Source organism: Tyto alba, unplaced genomic scaffold, assembly GCF_018691265.1.
Source record: "Tyto alba isolate M040663 unplaced genomic scaffold, T.alba_DEE_v4.0 Super-Scaffold_45, whole genome shotgun sequence".
NCBI classification, from domain to species: Eukaryota; Metazoa; Chordata; class Aves; order Strigiformes; family Tytonidae; genus Tyto; species Tyto alba.
Window position 1 is genome coordinate 38,580,321 of NW_024881321.1, and position 20,863 is coordinate 38,601,183.

Here is a 20,863-nt window from a genome sequence, read left to right on the forward strand (position 1 = left end):
TATTCCATTCATCCAGAAGCATCCATCCCTGTTATTGTGTTAAAAAGGACGGACTGTGGCTGCTATACAAGATATAGAAAATCTTCTCTGTAATGCTACAGTAAACATCCCCTTGTTTTCCCCCTTGCACCCAAGTAGCATTATCTCAGGTAAGAACAGGCATTCAGGGAAAAAGAAAGGCACTTAATTGGGTAAAGGTGAATTTTATTGAGGGGATGGCCACATGAAAAGGCCATCAAAGACATATTTCCAACAAAAACACTTATCTATTCAGACTGGCAATTCTGAAATTACTACAACAAATATATTTTCACTTCTTCATACATTTGGTTTCTCAGCTGGTGGGTGGTAACTGCTATTTGCAAGGCTCTGATGGGAGGTATTTATTTTCACAGTACCAGTAATAGTAGAATTAGGAGTCAGTTGAGGAAGTATTGGTGCACTGGGCAAAGCCAAGGCATAAGCCCAATGAAGCACTGGTGGTTCAACTGCCTTCAAAGCCACTGAAAACAAACTAAGGAGAGTTTTTAAGTATTTCTCCACGATTTCAGGATGCATCATCTGTTAGCAAAGCAAAAGGATGGAAAGTGATAGCCAAAGGAAGACTTAAATTTTGAAAATAATCTACCCCTGTATTCTCTCAATATTTTGGGGAAGGAGGGTGACGAAAGAGAGAAAAGCAATTCTACTCTCCCATGTATCATTTCTAACACGGGTTCCCTTTGGCCTTCCTGAACCCCAAGTCCAACTGGCCACATCCACACTACAGCCTGAAAAGCTCTGGTCTTCCTGTGTTTCAGCTGGAGCACATTTCACTTGCACAGGTGAGCCTCCCTTCCGGGTAAAAGGAACATGTAAGGCATGTAAGCCCTTTTCTAAGTCAGCATAGGTAGTTAAGAATTCAGCCACTCTCATTTTGCTTTTTAATACATACTCCTTAGGCTTGGCCTGAAGGCAGGCTGATAGAAGCATAAAAATTGGTCCTAAGCTTGTAAACTCTTTGGGCAGGGGCACTGTAAACAAACAAACAAACAAAAAAAACCAAACAAGCAGAAGATCCAGAAAGCAAAGTCAGCACAGTGCTCTTCCAAAAAAAGAACACCACAGTATATCAAGAAGCAGCAGTACTAATTAACACTTTAAATTGCTTTTTGAAAGCAAATTACAGCTACAATGCTGTACATTACAAATGCAAATACATGACATATAAAAAGTTTTCTATGCTTCCAGTCCCACTCTTCTATGCCATTTACTGCAAGTGTATACTAAACTTTGATATATTTGCTTACAGGCAGTTTATTGCCACAAAAGTTCTGGCAATCTTAGCAACAGAACACAGTTTAGTAGCAGTTATTGAAATATTTTTACATTAAGATCTTAATCTTCCATTGTAAAAAAAAAAAAAAAAATATATATATAGTAATGCAAGTTGTCCACTACATTCATAAGTACAATACTTGAGTTTTAGTAAATACAGTGAGCATGCAACTCAGACTTGAAAGAAGTCAATAAGCAACTGGTCTTTAATACAGCCAGGGATCTATGTTACTTGCATACATTTATTCACAGTTTACAATGTTGTGTAATCTACAGTTCTGAAATATGTGCATTTTAAAAGGAACGTGTCACAGCTCTTTAGTGATAGCTGACCTCATGCAGAAGAGATTAAATCAGGTCAGCTGCAAACTGAGTTTGAACTAAGTAAGACAAAGTCATACCCTTCCACTCACGTGCTTCCATTGTTAAAAATCACAGCAGGAGCATGACTTGCATTTATCTTTGTGCATATTTCAAATCTCTCCTGTCGCTCTGCTTTGGCATTCTTTTGAATGACATTAACCAAATCCAGCTGTGAACAAGGACTCTAAATTCAACATCCAAGATCTGGAGCAAATCGTAAATGTTGAAGAGATGGTAGTTGTTTCAAAAGCAAATGAAAGAAAGCCTAAATGTACCTTCAATATTTGGCATCTACATTTCCAAGCTACAGATGCCTGACTCATCCCCACACTATCAGTTCTGTGATCTGAAAGTCCATAGAGAATGTTTTAACCCGTAGCACAAACCATTTGCTGGAAGATTTCAGTTAAAACACATATTGGAGGGGGAAAGGGCTTTGTTGATTGTATACTGAAATATGTAAGAAGCAAAAAATTAAACCAAAATCACAGTTAATGAACAGTTTATTCTCAACGTGTATTGCTGCTCTGCTGTTCTTTTGTCCAGATTAATCTCAGCCCTGAATAAGGCAACATTAAAAGAAGCAGCATCATTTCCTCAGGGCCTCAACTAGGATAGAGAAGAAAGGAATACTATTGAGTATTGGTATGCATACCAGGGAATGATTCTTTGTAAAGGAACACAGAATGCATGACAAGAGTGAAAAAGACGGAAAGACTCTGCTTGAAAGGTAAGCAGGGTTTAAAAACATGCATACACATTTCATTAACTTACAAATAAATTAAGATGGTGAAAGGCAGTACGGACTATAAAGGGGAAAAGAAGACTGAAGCTAAAAAAGGGTGCTGTGTTGATGATTGAAGTAGTAAGTCTACAGCAGAGATTTATTTTTCCCAAAGAAAACCAAACATTCTGTTGAATAACCTGGAACAGAGATTATCTTGGCTGTACAAAAGATTTGTGCAAACGACGTGTGCGAACACAGAGAAGCAAGAGAAGGGTATGACATCTTCAATCATTAGAACATTTAAAAGATGCATCTATTGACAAAAGTTCTGTCCTTTTCTCTCAGAAGTTATTGTTAGGTGTCTGACCTACGGACTCAGATTATTCCTTTAGTGTCTTCAATATGACTAAGTCAGTACGAGTAGTCTTTTCATTTACGCACAACCCTCCTACAGTAATGAAATTTTCCTTCCTGGTCTTGAGCACAGGCTTCCAACCTCAGGGTAAAAACCCACAGCCTAAGCCCTTTCTCCCAAAGCTTCAACTCACTTATGACCTCTGATTCTTGGAGTACTATCCCAAGACTTCCATAGATGCCATTAATCTCTACTACAGTACCATGCCCCAGATGTGCCAAGCATTGTATTGCATACAGTTTTAGGCACCCTCTACATTTTGTGGACCGTTGCCTTCATATTTTCATTCCACCTTTTGCAAAAAAAATATAAGCAAGACTGAAAATTTAGTCAAGTCAAAGCAGAAAATGCATTTCTGTTTCTTAATTCTCTTATCATTTTGTAAGCATCACCAGAGAGGAAATAACTCCATTTTAATTTCTTCAACGTGCAGAGAATAACACTAACCATACAGATTAGCAAGCTCACAAAAATCTGTGAAAGAGACTGTAAACAATTTAAAATGCTTTAAGTCTAAAGTCTAGTTATTCCAGTTATTATATTAGATCAAGTTTTTAAATCAATGTCAAAAGAGCCATCACAGGTTTGTCAGATTGTTTCCAAACAACCTGCAATTAATTTGTCACTTCTCATTATACTTCTGATCATCAGCGTTACCATTTACAAGATAAATAGTTCACTGCTGTCAGAGCGTAAAGGACAGCCTTTCAGAGCTACTGAGAGCTTCTTTCTTAGAAGAGCCTAAAAAGCTGAAAATAACACATAGAAATAAAAACCTGTAGTTCAATGCTACCACATCAATAGATTGTTCTTCTACATTAAGATTTCTTTTTTTGCAACTGTGGAATGTGTTTAAAGATTCAGTGTTTCTGTTCTCTCATCGAAGTCCTGACCAGCTGTGGAGGTACGAAGCCCACCCAGAGGACCGTGAGGTACCCTCTTCCTCACCTGAAGGAGGAAGGGAAAAAAAAAATTACTATGTTATGTCAGACATTACATCATTTGGTTACATGACCCTGTTTCCTCCCCCAATTCTGTCATTTTTCAAATACTGTCCTTGTAAACTTGCTGGAGGAGGTAACATTCAATAACTTACTCTTGGGCTGCCATAGTTATGTTCATTAATATTATCACCAAGTCCACTTTACCTTGAGTACTTCAGGATGTTTTAAAGAGGCCATTTATCACCTTTCTCCAGAAAAATCCAATCAGTGTTAATCACAGTCCCAGAACATCAAAATGCTATGGACTGAATTTACATCTCATTTTCCAAATGCAAAGCATATCATGGACGCGGTATTTTGCCACTTCCCTTATTCATGTGATTTTGTTCACAAATTTTAAGTGCTTACATATACACACAGTACCTACTCTTTTTATTAATTTAAAAATAAAGTACAGGTCTGTTGCTAATGAAGTACAAGAAGCTACAGGTTGTTATTGAGAAGTGACAAACAATACCTTAAAAAGTGTTTTTAAGGGGACAAACACTCAGAGTATTTGAAGCAGAGCCAGAACATTATAATAAAGTCAGCTCTTGGGATCATTTCTTGCAAAGACTTAACTTTTTCTTTCCTCCCCCAGTTCCTTTATTTCTTAAAGAAAGAACATATTTTCTTGAAAGAGATTTTTAAAGTTAATGTATTGAAACTAATATTAGATCTGCAGTACTGCCTCAAGGGCACCATTTCAATTATCAGAATATCTGGCAAGAAATCAACTAAATTTATATTAACCTCTATTTTAAGGTTACTTTGACAGAAATATTTAACTCTACTCAAAACATGAACACATTAAATTTTTACTACTTATTATCATCTTCCTAAAATGTGTATGTCTCAGAAGAAATTATATTTTACCTTAATTTTATTTTTGGGTATTTGTTCTGTTTTCTGAAAACTGAATAGTAACTTCCCAGAGCAAAGTGGTTTTACTTCTAAGCTCATTGGCATGCTGCTAAGCTTTGTTTTTCTCAGAGGTGTACATAAAAGAAAGCACAGAATTTCAGTTGCCCCTTTATTTCCACTTTTTTGTGACCACCTACCTTGGGCGATTGCAACTAGCTTCCCCTTCTCTTCAGGGCTGAGCTGCAGCATGGTGTCTATTACCGGGAGCAGCCTTTCTTTCTCACTTCCTGATTTTAGAAATATGAACTGCAATAGAACATTCTTCAGGTATTCTAGATTAGCCACAGACTTTTGTCTCTCTTGATTTCTTTCCAGTCTTCTTATTTCATTCTTAAGAAGCTGCAGGTGAGGGGAAAAAAAATAGGCAATATTGTTTGCTTCACATAATGAGCAATTGAACAAAGCTCTTTTGAAGAGCTAAAAAGTAAATTACACAGCTTGCTTCAAAATGAGTAACGCTTGCATAGCAACATATTCTGGACAAAAATCCACTGAAATTGAACACACAATAAGGTTGTCCAGAAATAACATTTTATTGATGAAAACCAACTTTTTTTGATAAAAATCTGTGTGGTAGTTATACAGTATTAACTATTCAGTTTCAGTGATAAAGAGTCAAACAGTTAAAGAAGCAATATGAATCAAAGATTTTATAGTATTATCAGTCATTAAGAAACATTTTAGAAAAGAAAGAGTAGCATTTTTAGAGAATATGTTAACTTCAAAAACGTTTTCAGAAAACTCGGGGAGGTACAATCAAACTGAACTGAACTACTAGAACATGCATCTCTAAACATGTATCTTCTTTTAACTTACGACAGCTAAAAGGGGTTACAGGAAGAGAAACCAGACAATGCCTCCCTTGGGATTTACTGCTTTTATTTAAGTTAAAACAGTAAAGGCGCTTTACTAAACATTACACTTCCAAACTCTTGAGGTTTTTTTTTCCTTGTAGCAGCTTTTACCTGACCCTGCTCTGCCTTGAAACTGTGGGGGGAAAAGACCCAAAAAACTGAAGTCAATTTTAGAAGCACTGGTTAGTTCTATGGAATAAAAGCCCATCCAAAATTAAGTTTAGCATGACCAGATTTTTATAGATTGGAATTTTCCAACAGATATCCAGTGTTAAACATTTGGTTTAAGAAACAGACCATAGAAATTAGAGCTGTCCCCACACTTCCTGCACGTCTGCTAACCTTTATTTGTTCCATTAGGATTGCATTGGTTGCTTCCGATTCACGAAGTAATTCATTCAGGTGATCAGCACTCTTTGCTGTTGTGTTTAGTTTCTGCATCAGTTCATCCCTGGTGAGTTCTGACTGCCACTGAGATGGTTCTGCAATTAATTGGAAAAGAAAACTGAGAGAATTAAAAAGCACTTGCATCTCCTTTATACTAACTTAACATTATGACTTGATTAATGTAGTTTCTTCAGAACAAAATCCATGCAAAGTCAGTGTGAAAAATTAGCAGGCATTGCTGCTGCTGCATGCTTGCTTTGTGACCTATATTTGTATATGTAAGTATATTAGAAGGGGATTAGCAAATCAGATCTATGTATGTCAAGATACATGGTTTTAATTTACCCCATTTCCTACCCACAGAAGGAGATTTTCAATTCTCCACAAAGCATTCAGTACTTTTAAAACATGATTAGATACTACCATATATTTTTCTACTTTTTTGGGGACTCTTAGAATATTGGTCTTCACGCTGGCTTTCATTTTCCTAGAAAAAAAGCTATTAATAAATTCCTGTTCTAATAAGCCACATTAAGAAGAGACATATTATCCTTTCATTAAGAGTTAAATAAGCACTTAGTTGTCTCTAGTATTGACTAGTCCAGAATACAAAAAGTTCTGTAACTATTCACCGACTTCTTTATCCAGTCTCTTCCCTTTAGAAAGTCACAAATATGATGTCTTTAAATCACTAAAACCTGTGGCAATGTTTTATTGTTAGTCCTTACTCAAAGACAAAACTCCCACAGAAATTCAGGGTAGTGTAAACTCAGTAGCCCTTACATGGACTTGTGTCTTGCACCTGAAAGCATGAAAACACAACGCTCTCAGCTATTTTGAGGGCACAAACTTCTGCAACTTATGTAGGCAAGTGCTTCAAAAAGCCACATGTTCTGCTTACCAAGTTTTGCTTCCGGGGAGTTCAGAAGTTGTTCTAAGGATGGCATATAGGTGCTCGCTGAAGAGACAGACTCTGTGTCTGTTGTTTCCATACCTTCTCCCTCTTCCCTAGCTACAGCGTGCACATCGACAACAGGCAGGTCAGTGTTTCGCCGTTCTCTTAAGTTCTTTGTTGCTGAATTTGAAACAGTTGTACCTGAAAGATAACTTACTGGTGTTTGTCATCAGAATGAAATCAGTAGTGCTATTTCATAGGTGTGACTGCCTCAGACCGGAGAGCAGTACATAAAATAGTCTTCAAAAATCAGGGGGAGGCAGGGAGGGGAAGAAAAGGCAGAAAGCGAGATACGTAACATTTATGATAGAAAATACAGCCTTTCACCTCCAAAAAAACATTCCAAATCAAAGCCTATTTCTAAATCCAAACTTGATTGGCAATTTTTATTTCAGTGACTATGAAACCTTCATGCAACTCTCCCTGAAGATGTGTGGTAGCTATAAGAGCGTCAAAGTTTTTTAATGCAAAACAGAATTAGCTTTTCTTTCAACCAGTCCCCTGGGAGGTGTAAATTGTTCTGGTTTAATACTGTGTGCCCTATCCTGCTGCTTCAGTAACATATGGAAAGAGTAACTTCTTAAACTGTTACTGCTGCTTGGCAAATGTCCAACGACAGACTAATTACTAACTTTGCTGATATCAAAATTAGCACTTCAGCTTAAACACAGTAAAGCCTTAAATTAGAAGAGGGATCAAATACCAAGTATATCAGTAACAAGCATCGTTAAAACAGCTTTCAATACACTTTTCTTTAGCTTTACCCCCTCATCGTGCAGGCAGAGGTCCGGTATACCCCAAAATATGAGACAAACTGATAGGAAGATCACTGAATAGTTACAAAGTGATTTCCCTCCATCCGTCTGACAATGCAGATAGTGCGGAAGAGATAACAGTGATGCAGATTCTAGAACAGAACAGAATAGTTCCAGCTGGAAGGGACCTACAATGATCATCTAGTCCAACTGCCTGACTAACTTTTTGCTCAGCTCTGGAGCAAAGCATGTTAAGGGCATTTTCCAAATCCCTCAAACACAGACCGTCTTGGAGCATCAACCACTTCTCTAGGAAGCCTGGGCCAGTGTTTGACCACTATCTCGGTAAAGAAATGCTTCCTAATGTCCAGCCTGAACCTCCCCTGGCACAAATTTGAACCATTCCCGCATGCCCTATCGCTGGATCCCAAGGAGAAGAGCTCACAGCACCTCCCTCTCCACATTCCCTCCTCAGGCAGCTGTGGAAAGCAATGAGGTCGCCCCGCAGCCTCCTTTTCTCCAAACTAGACAAGCCTAAAAGGTCCTTAGCTGCCCCCTCACAGGACATGCCTTCCAGCCCCTTCACCAGCTTGGTTGCCCTCCCCTGGACACATTCAAGAACCTTAAGATTCTGAAGGGACAGCAACAACAAAGATATGTTCCTTGGTGTTAGTGGATTGATACGGCATGCTGCAGATTATCCAGAAAGTTTCTGGTGTATTACAGACCCACACACTATAAGCACGTTTTAGATTCAGATTCAGGTACACAAATTTGTATCTAACCCAAGAACACCTGGTATTATGACTCAAAGTTACCTCTAGTGCTTGATTCACTCTTGAGCTGGAAGAGCTGAGCTTCTACTCTGGACAGTTGCTGCTGGAGTGTCTCTACTGTCTTCCTGTGCTCTTCTTGCAGGTTCCTGACTTGATCCCTGAAATTGTTCCGGAGAGCTTCATTCTGGGCTGTCAGCTGACTCAGAGTTTGGGCATGCTCTGTTTTCATGACCATGTTCTCAGATTGTATTGTGCAGAGCCTGAAAACACCATATGCACAAACCATAAGAAAAACGGCAAAACACCATCATTTTTACATTTCAAAATTTTTAGAGTATCAAGTAGTCTTCAGTTTTCATGTGTATGATTATCTTAGAATGACTATGCAGCTTCTTCCATTTAAATTCCTCTTCTTGCAGGGAAAATCTAAGATTGAACAAGTTACACTTATTACCTATCATGGCACAGTGCTACATACACTCTTGATTTTTATTTTGAGAAACAAAATTCAGACAAAATTTGGGAAAAAATGAAAGTATTAGAGACGATGGTCTAAACATTCTTACATTCTAAAACTGCAACGTGACTGTTTATAGTGTCATATAGGGCATGTAACTTACCTTATACTGCACTTCCATTAACATTTATTTACTAATCACTTATGCAGGACTTCTGAAAACATAAGTTTCTAAGAAGCTGAGCTTAATTTTTTTAAGATTTAACTTTCAGCTCAAGAAGGTAGAAGAGTGTAGTTGCTAGCGAGAAAAACGGCAGTAACACATCAACTGGACTTGGTTTGGAGGTACTTCAGAAACATGACAAAATTGTCACAAGCAATTAAACAAGTACATGTCTGGAAAGACTAAGCATAGGACTTGCCCTTATAAGCATACAAACTTATATACAGCCAAAGTAGCAAAGAGTTAGTCTCTCTGGGTACAAAGGGAACCTACTGTGATATGGGTTGTTTCCACAGAAATGCAGAAGGACATAATTTAGTTGATTAAAATGAATCATCATGTGGCTATCAGGAACAGATAAAACAGTACAAAGAGTGACAAGAAGTCAACAGTTCCTAACAATAAGCTGTAATTTCTAATGAATATTTCACGTGAACTTCTTTGTAACCTAAATAGAGAAGAAAAGATAAGGAAAGACCCTTTCTGAAGAGCTCAAGTATTAGGCAGTCATGTGATTTCTCAAGAAGTGATGCAGATTCCTTCCATTTTGAAAAAAATAGCAAATTAAGTTTGTGGCAAGCACAGACTTAAAGCCCAGTACTTTCTGTAAGTATGTAGACACAGGATTGGATATTTTGTCAGTGACATAGTTTGCTCTGCATTTAACTACCTTATTTTTCTAATAGGAAACATCCGTAAAATTTAGTTTAGCAGTCCAACACAAACATACTGCAGAGCATTGGACTTAAAAATAGAGAACATGCTTAAAAAAAGGTGTTAATTTTAAAATCCGATAGTTAACAGGTAAAAAGCTTGCAGCAACCTCAAATTCCCTGATCAGCTACTATTTCATTTTCATTGCTGAAACTTCTGAAGACTCATGAAAATTAGCAAACAATCCTTTTGCAAATTTCTTTAGGTTTCTCAAGAATTACACCCTTTCTTCGGGAAGTTCAGTTATAGGCCACCACATGCCCAGACCTTAAAGCTCAGACAGAATAAAATATCTGTATCTATTCATCATCACACCGTACTTTTCACGGAGTTCTGCCTCTTTTGCAACTGTCTCCTGCAGCATCTTATTGTGTCTTTCCAGCAGGGTGTCGTGTTCAGACTGCAATGCCTGGAGTTCAGATGCATTCATCTGTGAATTATGCTGAGCATCTTGCAGCTTAACTTTAAGTTGATCTATCACCATTTCCAACTGTTCTCTACAAGGGGGAAAAATAAATAAGCATAAATTAAAAAAGATTTATATTATTTCAGAACCCATATTATATCCACAACATTTTAGATAGCTGATCCAAATTGCTTATTTATTAAATCAGTACAGCACCATGACCAAAATAATCTTTGTATCTGCTGCAGTCACATTGTATTAGAAAAGTTCTGACCTTGTTGCACTATAGATACAAATAGGTTCACCACATCCCATCTGAACTGCCGGGAATGTAACTATTGGGTAGAAAGCACGACTGATATCACCTTCTACTTCAAGATGTTTTGGAGGAACAAGAGAGAAGGAGAATAATATTTGGGATGCAAATGGGAGAAACAATTTATTCTTTAAAGTGGTCAGGGGTTTTTTTGTTTGTTTAGTAAATGCACATCAGTTCAGTGTGACCAAATACTGGAGACAAATGGTTGGAGTAGATTTTGACCAAAGGACTAGAAAGTAACATCAATCTGTAAAAACAGATAAACTGTTGGTCAGAAATAAATGAAAATCAGATACACCAGGAGGAAAAAAAGACTTAAGTCACACACATTTTCCTTTTATGCTTTCCGTATTTATATATGCAGACATCTCCATTATTGCATGAAGTGTATATCATTAATCCTGAGAGCTGATACTTGTAAATCATTTGAAAACTATGTGTCATCTGTTCATTGCTTGATTACTTATCCACTTTGTTTCCAAAGTGACCCCGTCTCAAAAAAAAAAAAAAACAAATAATACCAGAACTTCTTAAAATTCTGCAAGAAAGGAGAGAAAGAAATGCAACTCTTGCACTTTGCTTGCTTCAGAGAAAAGAAGAAGTGGATGTATTTAAAAAACCCTAAACAAACCATAAAATCAAAGTCCTCTAAGAAAGCACAAGTCTCCCTCTGGTGGATTTTCAGCTGCAATTGCATGTACTGTTTTACAATGTGTCAAATTTTGACATCTCACATAAATGCCCAGTCTGTCACCACAGACAGCTATCAATAACTTATAAAAGTAACTTACAGAAACTGATCTACTTTTGCAGTGGGTTCAGACATTTCCTGAAATTAATCTGAATTTACCTGTCTTACAACTATACTTAACTGATTCAGGGAACTTTTGGCAGTGTAACTTTTTTTTTTTTTTTTGCCCCCCAAGTCTTTCCTCATATAACAGCTGATAAGACAACAGTATTTCATAAATCTGCTGGAACTGACGACTGAATTGGCAGCCAGAGCTTTACCTACACTAAACTATTCCTTCCTGAAAAAGGAGTGAGCTCAGCTGAACAGGACCAATCTGCTCTTTTCTTCTTAGTTGGAAGTGACACTTTCCTACAATACTTTATGTCAGAGAAAATGACGTGTCGAGTCTACACAGAATATGCTGTCTAATTTCTACTCATGAGAATCATAAGAATCTTCCTAACATCTTACTTCCACCCTTTGACTGTAACAACAGGTAATCTATATAAAAAAAAAAATGTTAAGAGACAAATCAAGGAATTGGAAACTAACATAAAACCACCATGATACAAACTGATCATCTTTCTCCTGTTCAGATAGGTGGAGCCACAGTTAAGATTATAGATCAGATGAAGTTTATACAAATAGAGAGCATTTAAAAAAAAAAAAAAAAAAAAAAACAACAAAAAGCCCCCAAAAAACCCAACAAAACACAAACCCGAACTAACTGGAGATGCGAACTGCCGTCCTTCTGATATTTTCCTTATTGAAGCAGAGTTAAATAGTGGAACTCCCTTGGTGGTCAGCAATTAGAAAGACAAGCTCAGTAACTCGAGTATCAGTATTTTTCTGTATGCATATAAAAATTTTAGTTTTACCTTTCTTGTTTGGCTCCTTCAGATTCTGCCTGAGAAGCAGATTTATTCTTTTGCTGTTTTAGCACATTATGAACACGGACTTTGTAGCTCTCGAATTCAGATGTAATAGATGCTTGTTCAGCCTACCACACAGAAAACAAACCCTTAATAAGTTATGCTATTAACTACTGCTCTCTTATTTCTGTAAAATGAAATGCTTCTTACACTGAAAAAAAAAAATAAGAACCACCTGTTGCATTTTCTTCTTTTAAATGGATAATTAAAATAGTGACTACCATAAAAGATCATCATTTAGACTTTAACTGAATATCAGAAAATGTGAAACTTGAGACACACTGATTTTCAACATACCACTATTACAGAAAAGAAAGAATACTTGCAAATTCAAAAACTGCATTAAACAGATTCAAACAAGGGGTTCTATGAAACAGCTTTAAATAAAGGCAAAGGCGAAGGGAAAAAAAAAGGGATAATTCTATTTTCCTTTTATAGTACCCAGGTGATAAAAATCTAATATGCCTTCAAAAGTTATGCATAATTTTGAGGAGTTAAGTCAGTCTTGTAATGGTAACACACAACACAAGATATAATATTCTGGTTGATTGTAAGGGTGTTTGGTCTGTTTTCTCTTCTAAATTCAGCTGATACACGTTTCTGTGGACACACAGAAAATTACCTCACAACTGATATAGGGAACTAACTGCTTTGCAATTTCTTAACAATCCTGTTTACCTTGAATGTTATTTTGACACCTCAAATGTTCTTTTGAAACTTGTTTACTAGAGACTGGTGCCTAAGCTTATCAGGGACTGATATTTGTCAAGGACTGTGTGTCAGACACAAGGGGGTATAACAAGAATAACGGTGTTGGTCTGACCATAAAACTGGTGAAGAAGCTGCTGAGATCACCAAGTACGAAGAGAGCATGCGTGAATGACTAAAGTTCATCTAAAGGACAAAAAAGGAAGATAAGACCCCTGAAGAAGTAAACGAACACCAGAGACAGATCTGAGTCTGTGCAAACTAACCCTGCCTCACTTATGCATATGTGTGTTTGCATAATCCCATGAATATGTATACCTGCACTACATAAATTTTGGGCAAAATGTGCTGTTGGTGTGCAAGCTAGGAGTGATCCCCCTTGCACCCAGCGCTGCAATAAACATACCTACCTTATAACTCTTTGTGAGTTGTGAAGTTTGTTTCCACGCTTCACAACATAGTAGCTTCATCCTTGACTGTATACTATACAGCAAGAATTATTCCCGTCCTCCATGTTGTATATTCTTCTAAGAAAACAGAGGTGTAGGTTTTCATGCGTGGATCTTAAGTGAAGCTCATGGATTCATTAGTCATCCTGGAGATGACTACAACGCTCTCATCTCCAAGAAGAGAATTTTGCAAAGTTTCTCTTCAGCTGAACTGGTGAGTGAAATTCCACAGTGCTGACCCTGATTAGCCACTGCTCCAGCTTTTCTGGAGCCTGTAAGATTTGTGGGCATTTTCTCTAAATTAATCCTTCTCTTTTCTTCCTGTCAAACTATGTGAGCTAGAATATTACTAAGTCCTCAGGTACACAGACTTAAATGTCAGCATGAATTTTGCTTTCTAACCCATTATCTACTTTGTTGTCCACTTTTCCTTTAGGCAGAGTTTTCCTCTGTCAATAACCTTGTAATAACATCTATTTTCTCAATGTAGAGCACCTAAAGAGGAAGGCTAATGTTCCAACAACATCAAGCCACACCATCATGGAAGATCCACACCCTTACTGGTTTCACATCAAGGAGCAAGCCACCATAGACAGGTATACAGTAAGTCCCCAGTTAGAAAGAATGCATCTGTAAAACCACGATTCATATCTACCAGTACAACTCAGGCAAGGCTCCCGTAGCAGCAACCACAAGGTTTGTCCGTTTCAGTTCACCTTTTTAAAATGCATAAGTTTTTTGAGAGGTTGTGTTCAACTGTTACTTATCTGCAGGATGCACACCTATCATACAAAAGGGGCCATAGTGTAGTGCAGTGATCTCCATATAGTCTAAACGTAACAGTCCTAGTATATTCTGAATCTGTCTGTCTCCAGTGCAAACACCAGATTCCAGAAACATCTAACACTGTCATACAGACAAAACCCCAGAAATAATAAAGACCTCAGAAATAGTGCCAGTTTTACATGTAGCTCAGCTGCCAATTAAGAAGCTGATCATATAGCAGCATACTAAAAGGCGCTTGCAAATATATTTTTCACAGTTTTGGTTGTTTTCTTTGTTAAGTGGTATCTGTGTTAACTGCTTTTATATGAAGCAAATTATATTCCTTTTTTGTTTGTTCTTCTCCTCTTTCAATCAAAAGACTTCTCTCTTCCCCACAGTGTATACTTGCTGGTCATCCTAAGTAAACTCTGACTCCTCACTACCACCACAAGGTTCTCTCTACTGGAAATAGAGTGCAGTCCAGATGTCCCACCACAAGCAAGATGTGATAAGCAGGACAGTCTGGCTTGTCCTCTATACCACCACTGAAATACATTAAGCACTGGGGTAATTCCCAATTCTTAAGAGTCAAAAAGAAGGAAAGACCTGCAAAATATTTTTTGAGAAGCAGACAGAGTGTACAGTAAATTTCCCTTCCAAAGTCTCTAGTGAAAGAAGTAATGTCAGAGTACCTGGGCTGCTCTGCATTCTTCTTGCAAGGTTGCAATTTTTTGCTGGTAAGAACTCAATGTACGCTGGTGTTGTTCCGAAGAAGTACGCAGGTGTTCCTGAACTTTATGCTTTTCTGATGTTAGCATAGCCACTTGAATCTGAAAAAGTCAGTTGAAAACTTCGCTATGACAAAATTTTTTTCCTTCCTCTCCAAGGGCACGTGTCACAGAGAACACAGGACTATACTACAGTAATTCCTGCATGGAACTGGTGAATATAAAATTAAGATCCAATAAAAATAGAATAAAAAAAAATACAGGTGACCATGTACTTAATTAAAAAAAATATATGACGCTGTTTAAAAAGAGAATTGAAAATAAAATTACAGTGGTGGAGTGGCAGCATTTATGAAAGACAACCCCTCTTCCTTCCCTTCCCTGCTACCTTTTTTTATATTCAATTCCTATTCCACCCAACCAACAAAATCTATCCAGATGGACAACACTTAAGATTTCTGCTGACAATGTTGCATCGTTTTGTTTTTAAACTGAGCAACTTCCATTTTTGAAGAAATTATTTTAACACAAATCCCAGTTACAAGCGCCAAACTACACAGTCCTCTCTTTCTTTGGAAAGGGAAAGGAAAGAGGACCAAAAAAGGGTAAACCCGTTTAAAGAACATCACAGGGGAAATATTTTGGGAAAGCAGCAAACAGACAAAACACATTTAAGAACAAGAACCAGTAACCTAGTAGTAAAAACAACACCTTTTCATTCTTCAGCCTATATTCCATCTGCCCAAGACAAATCACACCCTTATTAAGTAAGAAACCTTATACTAACAAAGAAGTGAAGTTTCTTGCCTTATAGGATTCCACTTGTTGTTGACTGGCTTCCAGTTCCCCTTTTAATGATGCCTGCAACATTAGATGGTCATTTTCCTGTGCGATAAAATTATCTGGTTATTAAAAAAACCCAAACCTCAGCAACTTAATAATTCAGTTGCTGGCCCGGTTTTAAAAATCGCATTTAAAAAAGGAATACACAGTCATTATCATCTGGACTTACAACTTGCTTTGAATCAGCCAGTTCTTTTTTGATTTTCACCAGGAGTTGTTTTATCTTGGCATTTCTTTCCTCATCCTGTTGCATAGTTGATTGAAGTGACTCTAATGCAGAAAACAGCAGTTATATGCAAAAGAAACTCCCCCTCCCATATTTCCTTAAAAATACTGGAAAATATTCTGACAACTTCTGACAGATTTCTTAAGAGCTGTAAGCAAGTACCTTGCAGTAAATTTTGTGATACTTCTTAATGGGATACTAAGATCTTCAAATAAACTGTTTTAAGACTTATACTTAAGGATAGGAAGAAATTAATTTTTTAATCACACGCTAACTAGTAAAGTTTTGTAAGTGTGGTATGTCAGAATGAAAAATCCTGTCAGTCACTTTCAGAACTTATGATGAACTTAAGAAACACAGTTTATCAGGCAGGCAATTTGGCTTTTATTTGCTCAATACTAGATCAAGTGACTGATAACCTAGCAAAGTTTCCTTTATGGAAAAGTAATTTTGACTGTGTAACTGTTTAATATTCCCTGCAAATCTTACTCTCACTCACTGACTTGAGAAGTTGTTTCTGAATTGTACTTTTTACCATTACTAACTATACCATAATGACTCTTACTGTTTACAGTTTACTCACTTATTTCTTCCTGTAGGGTCTCTTGCTTCTGTTTCTGAATCCCTGTCTCTTGCTCAAGATCTTCTATTCTGCTGTCTTTATCAGTAATCTTCTGATTAAGTTCTTTTACTAGCCTTTCATAATCAGCAATTTCCATATCCATCAGCGTACTCTTTTGAGCATCCTGCAAGTTACACACAATGAAGTTACAGCTTACAATCTGCCTTGGCTGCTAAAAATATTTTTTTTTAGTTATATAAAAAAAAACCAAAACAAAACAAAACTGTATTGCCCATCTAACAAAAACCTTATAGCTATCCACATCCACAAGCAACAGCCATCCATCAGGTTTCCATATCTTCAGTAACTAAACTGTTTTCAAACAGGAACCGGAAGCTTTGAAAAACTTGTTGCTACTTCTAACAGTTTTACCAGCAGGCATTTTACAGATACTAGTTTCTCTCATATTCAGTCCTTACAAGGGCAGCTCCTGAAGAGTGCACCATGAAAATAGTCCAGACATCTGAATTCTATTCCTATTTCTATTCATGACAGGCCACACAACCCGAGCTAAAAACAAACAAAAACAAAACAAAACAACAACAAAAAACCAAACAAACAAACAAAAAAAAAAAACAAAACAAAACAAAAAAAAACAAAAAACAAAACAAAAAAAAAAAACAACAAACCAACCCACCACACAACCCCCACACCTAAAAGTACACATCAGCTCTCCAAACACAAAACCAGGGGTAAAAACCTTCATGTTCTCCCTTTTGCAATCCTTGGGCTTTAAAATCCTCAGAAGAGAAAGGGAGGCATTCAACAAAGCAAGATGGGCCAAAATCATTGGTAGTCCATTAAGCACTAACATGAACAACAAGTCTACCTTTTTGGCCAGCTCTAGTTCTTGCATAGTTTTCTGCAGATGTTTCTTTTCCTTCTGAAGTTGCATCTGAAGCTCCTCCATTTCTCGTAGAGCGCCACTATGTTCCTGAAATTTAAATTCTTCTCAATTATGCAATCCAATTTCAAGCTAGAGGTCAGCATCTGTTTACACTTACACACACACCCTTAGGTTGTACAAAGATAATTGATTCCTTTTTTAGGAAATCACTGGGAACCAAAGAAAAATGCAGAAAATTATGGAGTGCTTTCACATTCTGCAACAAACCCCAAATCTACTCTAAGAGACAGCCTTGCAAAGTTCTTTCTATGTGCAGACCAAGCCTTCAAAAAAGAAGGAGTCAAGTAACAAGAAGAGAAAGTTGGAATTTGTTCTATAAAAAACACAGTTTACAAACGTCTAGCAGAAGTCACATCCAGTAAAGGTAATGCTGCAGCCCATTCGCCATCTCTACGGAGTATTACCTTTGTTTTCTGTTCTTTTAGAAGCTTTTCAGCTTCGAGTTCTTTGTCAGCTTTTGCCTTGGCTCTTTGAATCTCCAGTACCTGAGCTTCCAGCAGCTTAGCATTATGTTGCAGTGTTTCAACACGAGCCAGGAGGTCTTCATTAGCAGACTGTAGTTGATCACGCTGAAGTGATCATAGTGGAAAGATAAAAATGTAAGCTGAATTTGCATGTGACTGACAGATAAGATATTGCATCTAAAAAACAAATACTGATTTCTATCCAACTCCCTTACAAACAGCACTCCTACAGAGGAGTCTTGTCCACCTCCATTGTTTCAAACCAGATTAAGAAATAGGCTAAGTTAAAGTCACTAGCACTATTTGATTCTTTTTGTTTAGAGTTCATTTGCCCAGCTTTCTGTGAGATGAGATAACAAGAAACCTGAAAGAAATACCCCAACACTTATGCTTCCTGCAAGAATCACCTTCCGCCCACAATAATATGCAACATTAGAGTACTTATTATCCCACTTCAAATACAGCTGCTGTATTTATAAATAAGTGACCATGTTATTAATTCCCAAGAGATTGAACTGCAGCACCACCAAGCCTTCAATGAGATCGTACCAGTACAGAGTAAGAACTCCACTTTTATTTGGGCTATTTTTGCAATGATTTTAACAGATTTAATTTTGACAACTTCAGTGTTTTATCTCAGTTTCTATTATGCAGATTAAGAATGAAGTATAAGTGAAAGAAGCTGCCAATTACCTGAACGGTAGTTTTATTTACAAAACATTTTTAAAATAATTTAAAAATTAATACCTGCACAGTCAGCACAATATATGCTACTATTTGTCATTTCTTCCTAAGCTATTCACTACTAGCTTCTGTTTGTAAGGGAATGGTGGCCTAGGTGGATCTTCGGTATAATTATGTATGGGGCTTGGGAGTTTAAATTCTAAATCCCAAACCCATTGCAGTTAGCATTGTAATTGTGTGTCTCACAGCTGTTTAATTACCACCTTAGACTCTTTTAAATGCCACTATAGTACCCCACAATGCATGGCAAAGTCTCATCCTTGTGAAAGATGCAAAAAATCATAATTAATTTAGTATGTTTAAACAATCAATTAAATAACAAAACCACATTTTGTCTAAGAAACCAAATAAAAAAAAATTAACAGTTAAAGGTTACTATAATTCATAAGTATAGATGTGAAATCAGAGAAATAGTGCAAGTTTGATCCTTTGCTTTTACATCTGGTAGATGCAGCAGAGTTTTATGTCCAAACCAAGCCAGAGGTGATCACCTGATCTTTTCTATGAGTTGGCCTGGGATAAATGAAACCCCTTCTATTGAAAAAGCCAGATATCCTCAATGTATTTACCTTTGTCATGGCCTGGATAAGATAAATGCTGGAAAAAAAAACAACAAAAAAAAAAAACAAAGCAAAACAAGCCAACCAACCAAACAAACAAAAAAAAACCCCCCAAAACAAAAAAACAACTCAAAGCAAAACACCAAATTCCAGAATTTCAAGTCACTATCCAAAATGCACTTAGGTTATGAAACTATATAATATATAATAGCAATCACAAGAATAAAACTACATGCAATAAGTGAAATAGTTTTTACTGTAGTTACCAATATATCAGACACACATACAGAACTGACCTGCTGGGATGACAATTGTAGCTGTTTTGTGAGGTCATCAACCTGACGTTCAAGATTATTTGCTTTGCCTTTTTCAGAATCCAGTTCTTCTCCTTGCTTATCATACTCCATCAAAAGATTCTTAACACATACAAACACAAACCCATCATTTTTTACAACATACATTGCATAAGCACATTCTATACCTCAGATGCTTACTCCTCTTCCTAATATTTCAGCGTATGAGTTGTCTTACTGAAACATCAGAAGTATCAGAATGAAATTAAAGCTCTTGTTCCATTACAGGCTCTGGAAGAAGCCCTTTTCAGTTCATGAAATTCTAAAATAGTTCAGGTTGGAAGAGACCTCAGGAGGTCTGACGCTTGGAGCAGGGTCAACAGTGATATCAGACCAGGTTGCTCAGAGCTTTGTTCCGTCGGGTCTTTCCAAGGACTTGCCTCCAAGGATGGAGATGGCACTTGGCACTACACCTCTGGGGAACCTGTTGCAAAGCTCTACCATCCTAATAGGGCAAAAATGTTTATCCATGTATCCAGCTGGAATCTCTCATTTCAGTTTAGGACTACTGTCTCTCACCTTGCACTGCCATTAATAGCCTGACTATTTCCTTCATAATGTCCTTGTAGGTACTGAAGGCTGCTATTAGACCCCTTTGAAATCTTCTCCAGGCTGAGCAATTTCTCAGCCTTGTACATTACTTATTCCTGTCCTTTGACCATCCTGGTCACCCCCAACTGAAATTACTTCAGCTTATCAATGTCTTTCTTGTATTTGGGGGGAGGAGGGACAAGACAGGTTGTGATACTCTCAATGATGGCATAGAATCGCCTAGGTTGGAAAATCCCTTTAAGATCATTGGGTCCAACTTTAAACCTAACACTACTAATATCCACCACTAAACCATGTCCTTAAGTGCCACGACTACACAGCTTTCAAATACCTCCAGGGATGGTGACGCAACCACTTCCCTGGGAAGCCTGGTCCAGTGCTTGATAACCCTTTTGGTGAAGAAATTTTTCTTAGCATGGAATCTAAACCTCCCCTGGTGCATTTTGAGGCCATTTCCTCTCGTTCTATCACTTGTTACTTGGGAGAAGAGACCAACACCCACCTCACTATAACCTTTCTTTCTCTTCTTTTCTTAGCCTCCTTTTCTCCAGGCTAAACAACTCCAGTTCCCTCAGCCGCTCCTCCTAAAACTTGTTCTCTAGACCCTTCACCTTCCTGGGACTGCTGACCAAAAAGAGATAATGACTTCCCTGGACTCACTAACTCTACTCCTGTTCTTGCAGCCCAGGATGCTGCAGCCAC

At 37.4% G+C, this 20,863-nt stretch overlaps 1 protein-coding gene across 1 annotated transcript in view; it reads right to left on the reverse strand.

Moving 5' to 3' along the window:
- Positions 1-187: 187 nt before the first annotated feature.
- The window catches only part of GCC2 (GRIP and coiled-coil domain containing 2), a 32,275-nt gene continuing 11,599 nt past the window's right edge, over positions 188-20,863 (reverse strand). The window contains exons 10-23 of the mRNA XM_042805973.1: positions 19,553-19,672; positions 17,893-18,057; positions 17,411-17,515; positions 16,543-16,705; positions 15,903-16,003; positions 15,698-15,775; positions 14,855-14,992; positions 12,187-12,308; positions 10,171-10,347; positions 8,499-8,716; positions 6,872-7,066; positions 5,926-6,065; positions 4,867-5,068; positions 188-3,770 (exon numbers count right to left, since the gene is read on the reverse strand). Coding sequence (XP_042661907.1) covers positions 3,700-3,770; positions 4,867-5,068; positions 5,926-6,065; positions 6,872-7,066; positions 8,499-8,716; positions 10,171-10,347; positions 12,187-12,308; positions 14,855-14,992; positions 15,698-15,775; positions 15,903-16,003; positions 16,543-16,705; positions 17,411-17,515; positions 17,893-18,057; positions 19,553-19,672 — 1,995 coding nt within the window. The 3' untranslated portion in view covers positions 188-3,699. The remainder of the gene's footprint in view (positions 3,771-4,866; positions 5,069-5,925; positions 6,066-6,871; positions 7,067-8,498; positions 8,717-10,170; positions 10,348-12,186; positions 12,309-14,854; positions 14,993-15,697; positions 15,776-15,902; positions 16,004-16,542; positions 16,706-17,410; positions 17,516-17,892; positions 18,058-19,552; positions 19,673-20,863) is intronic.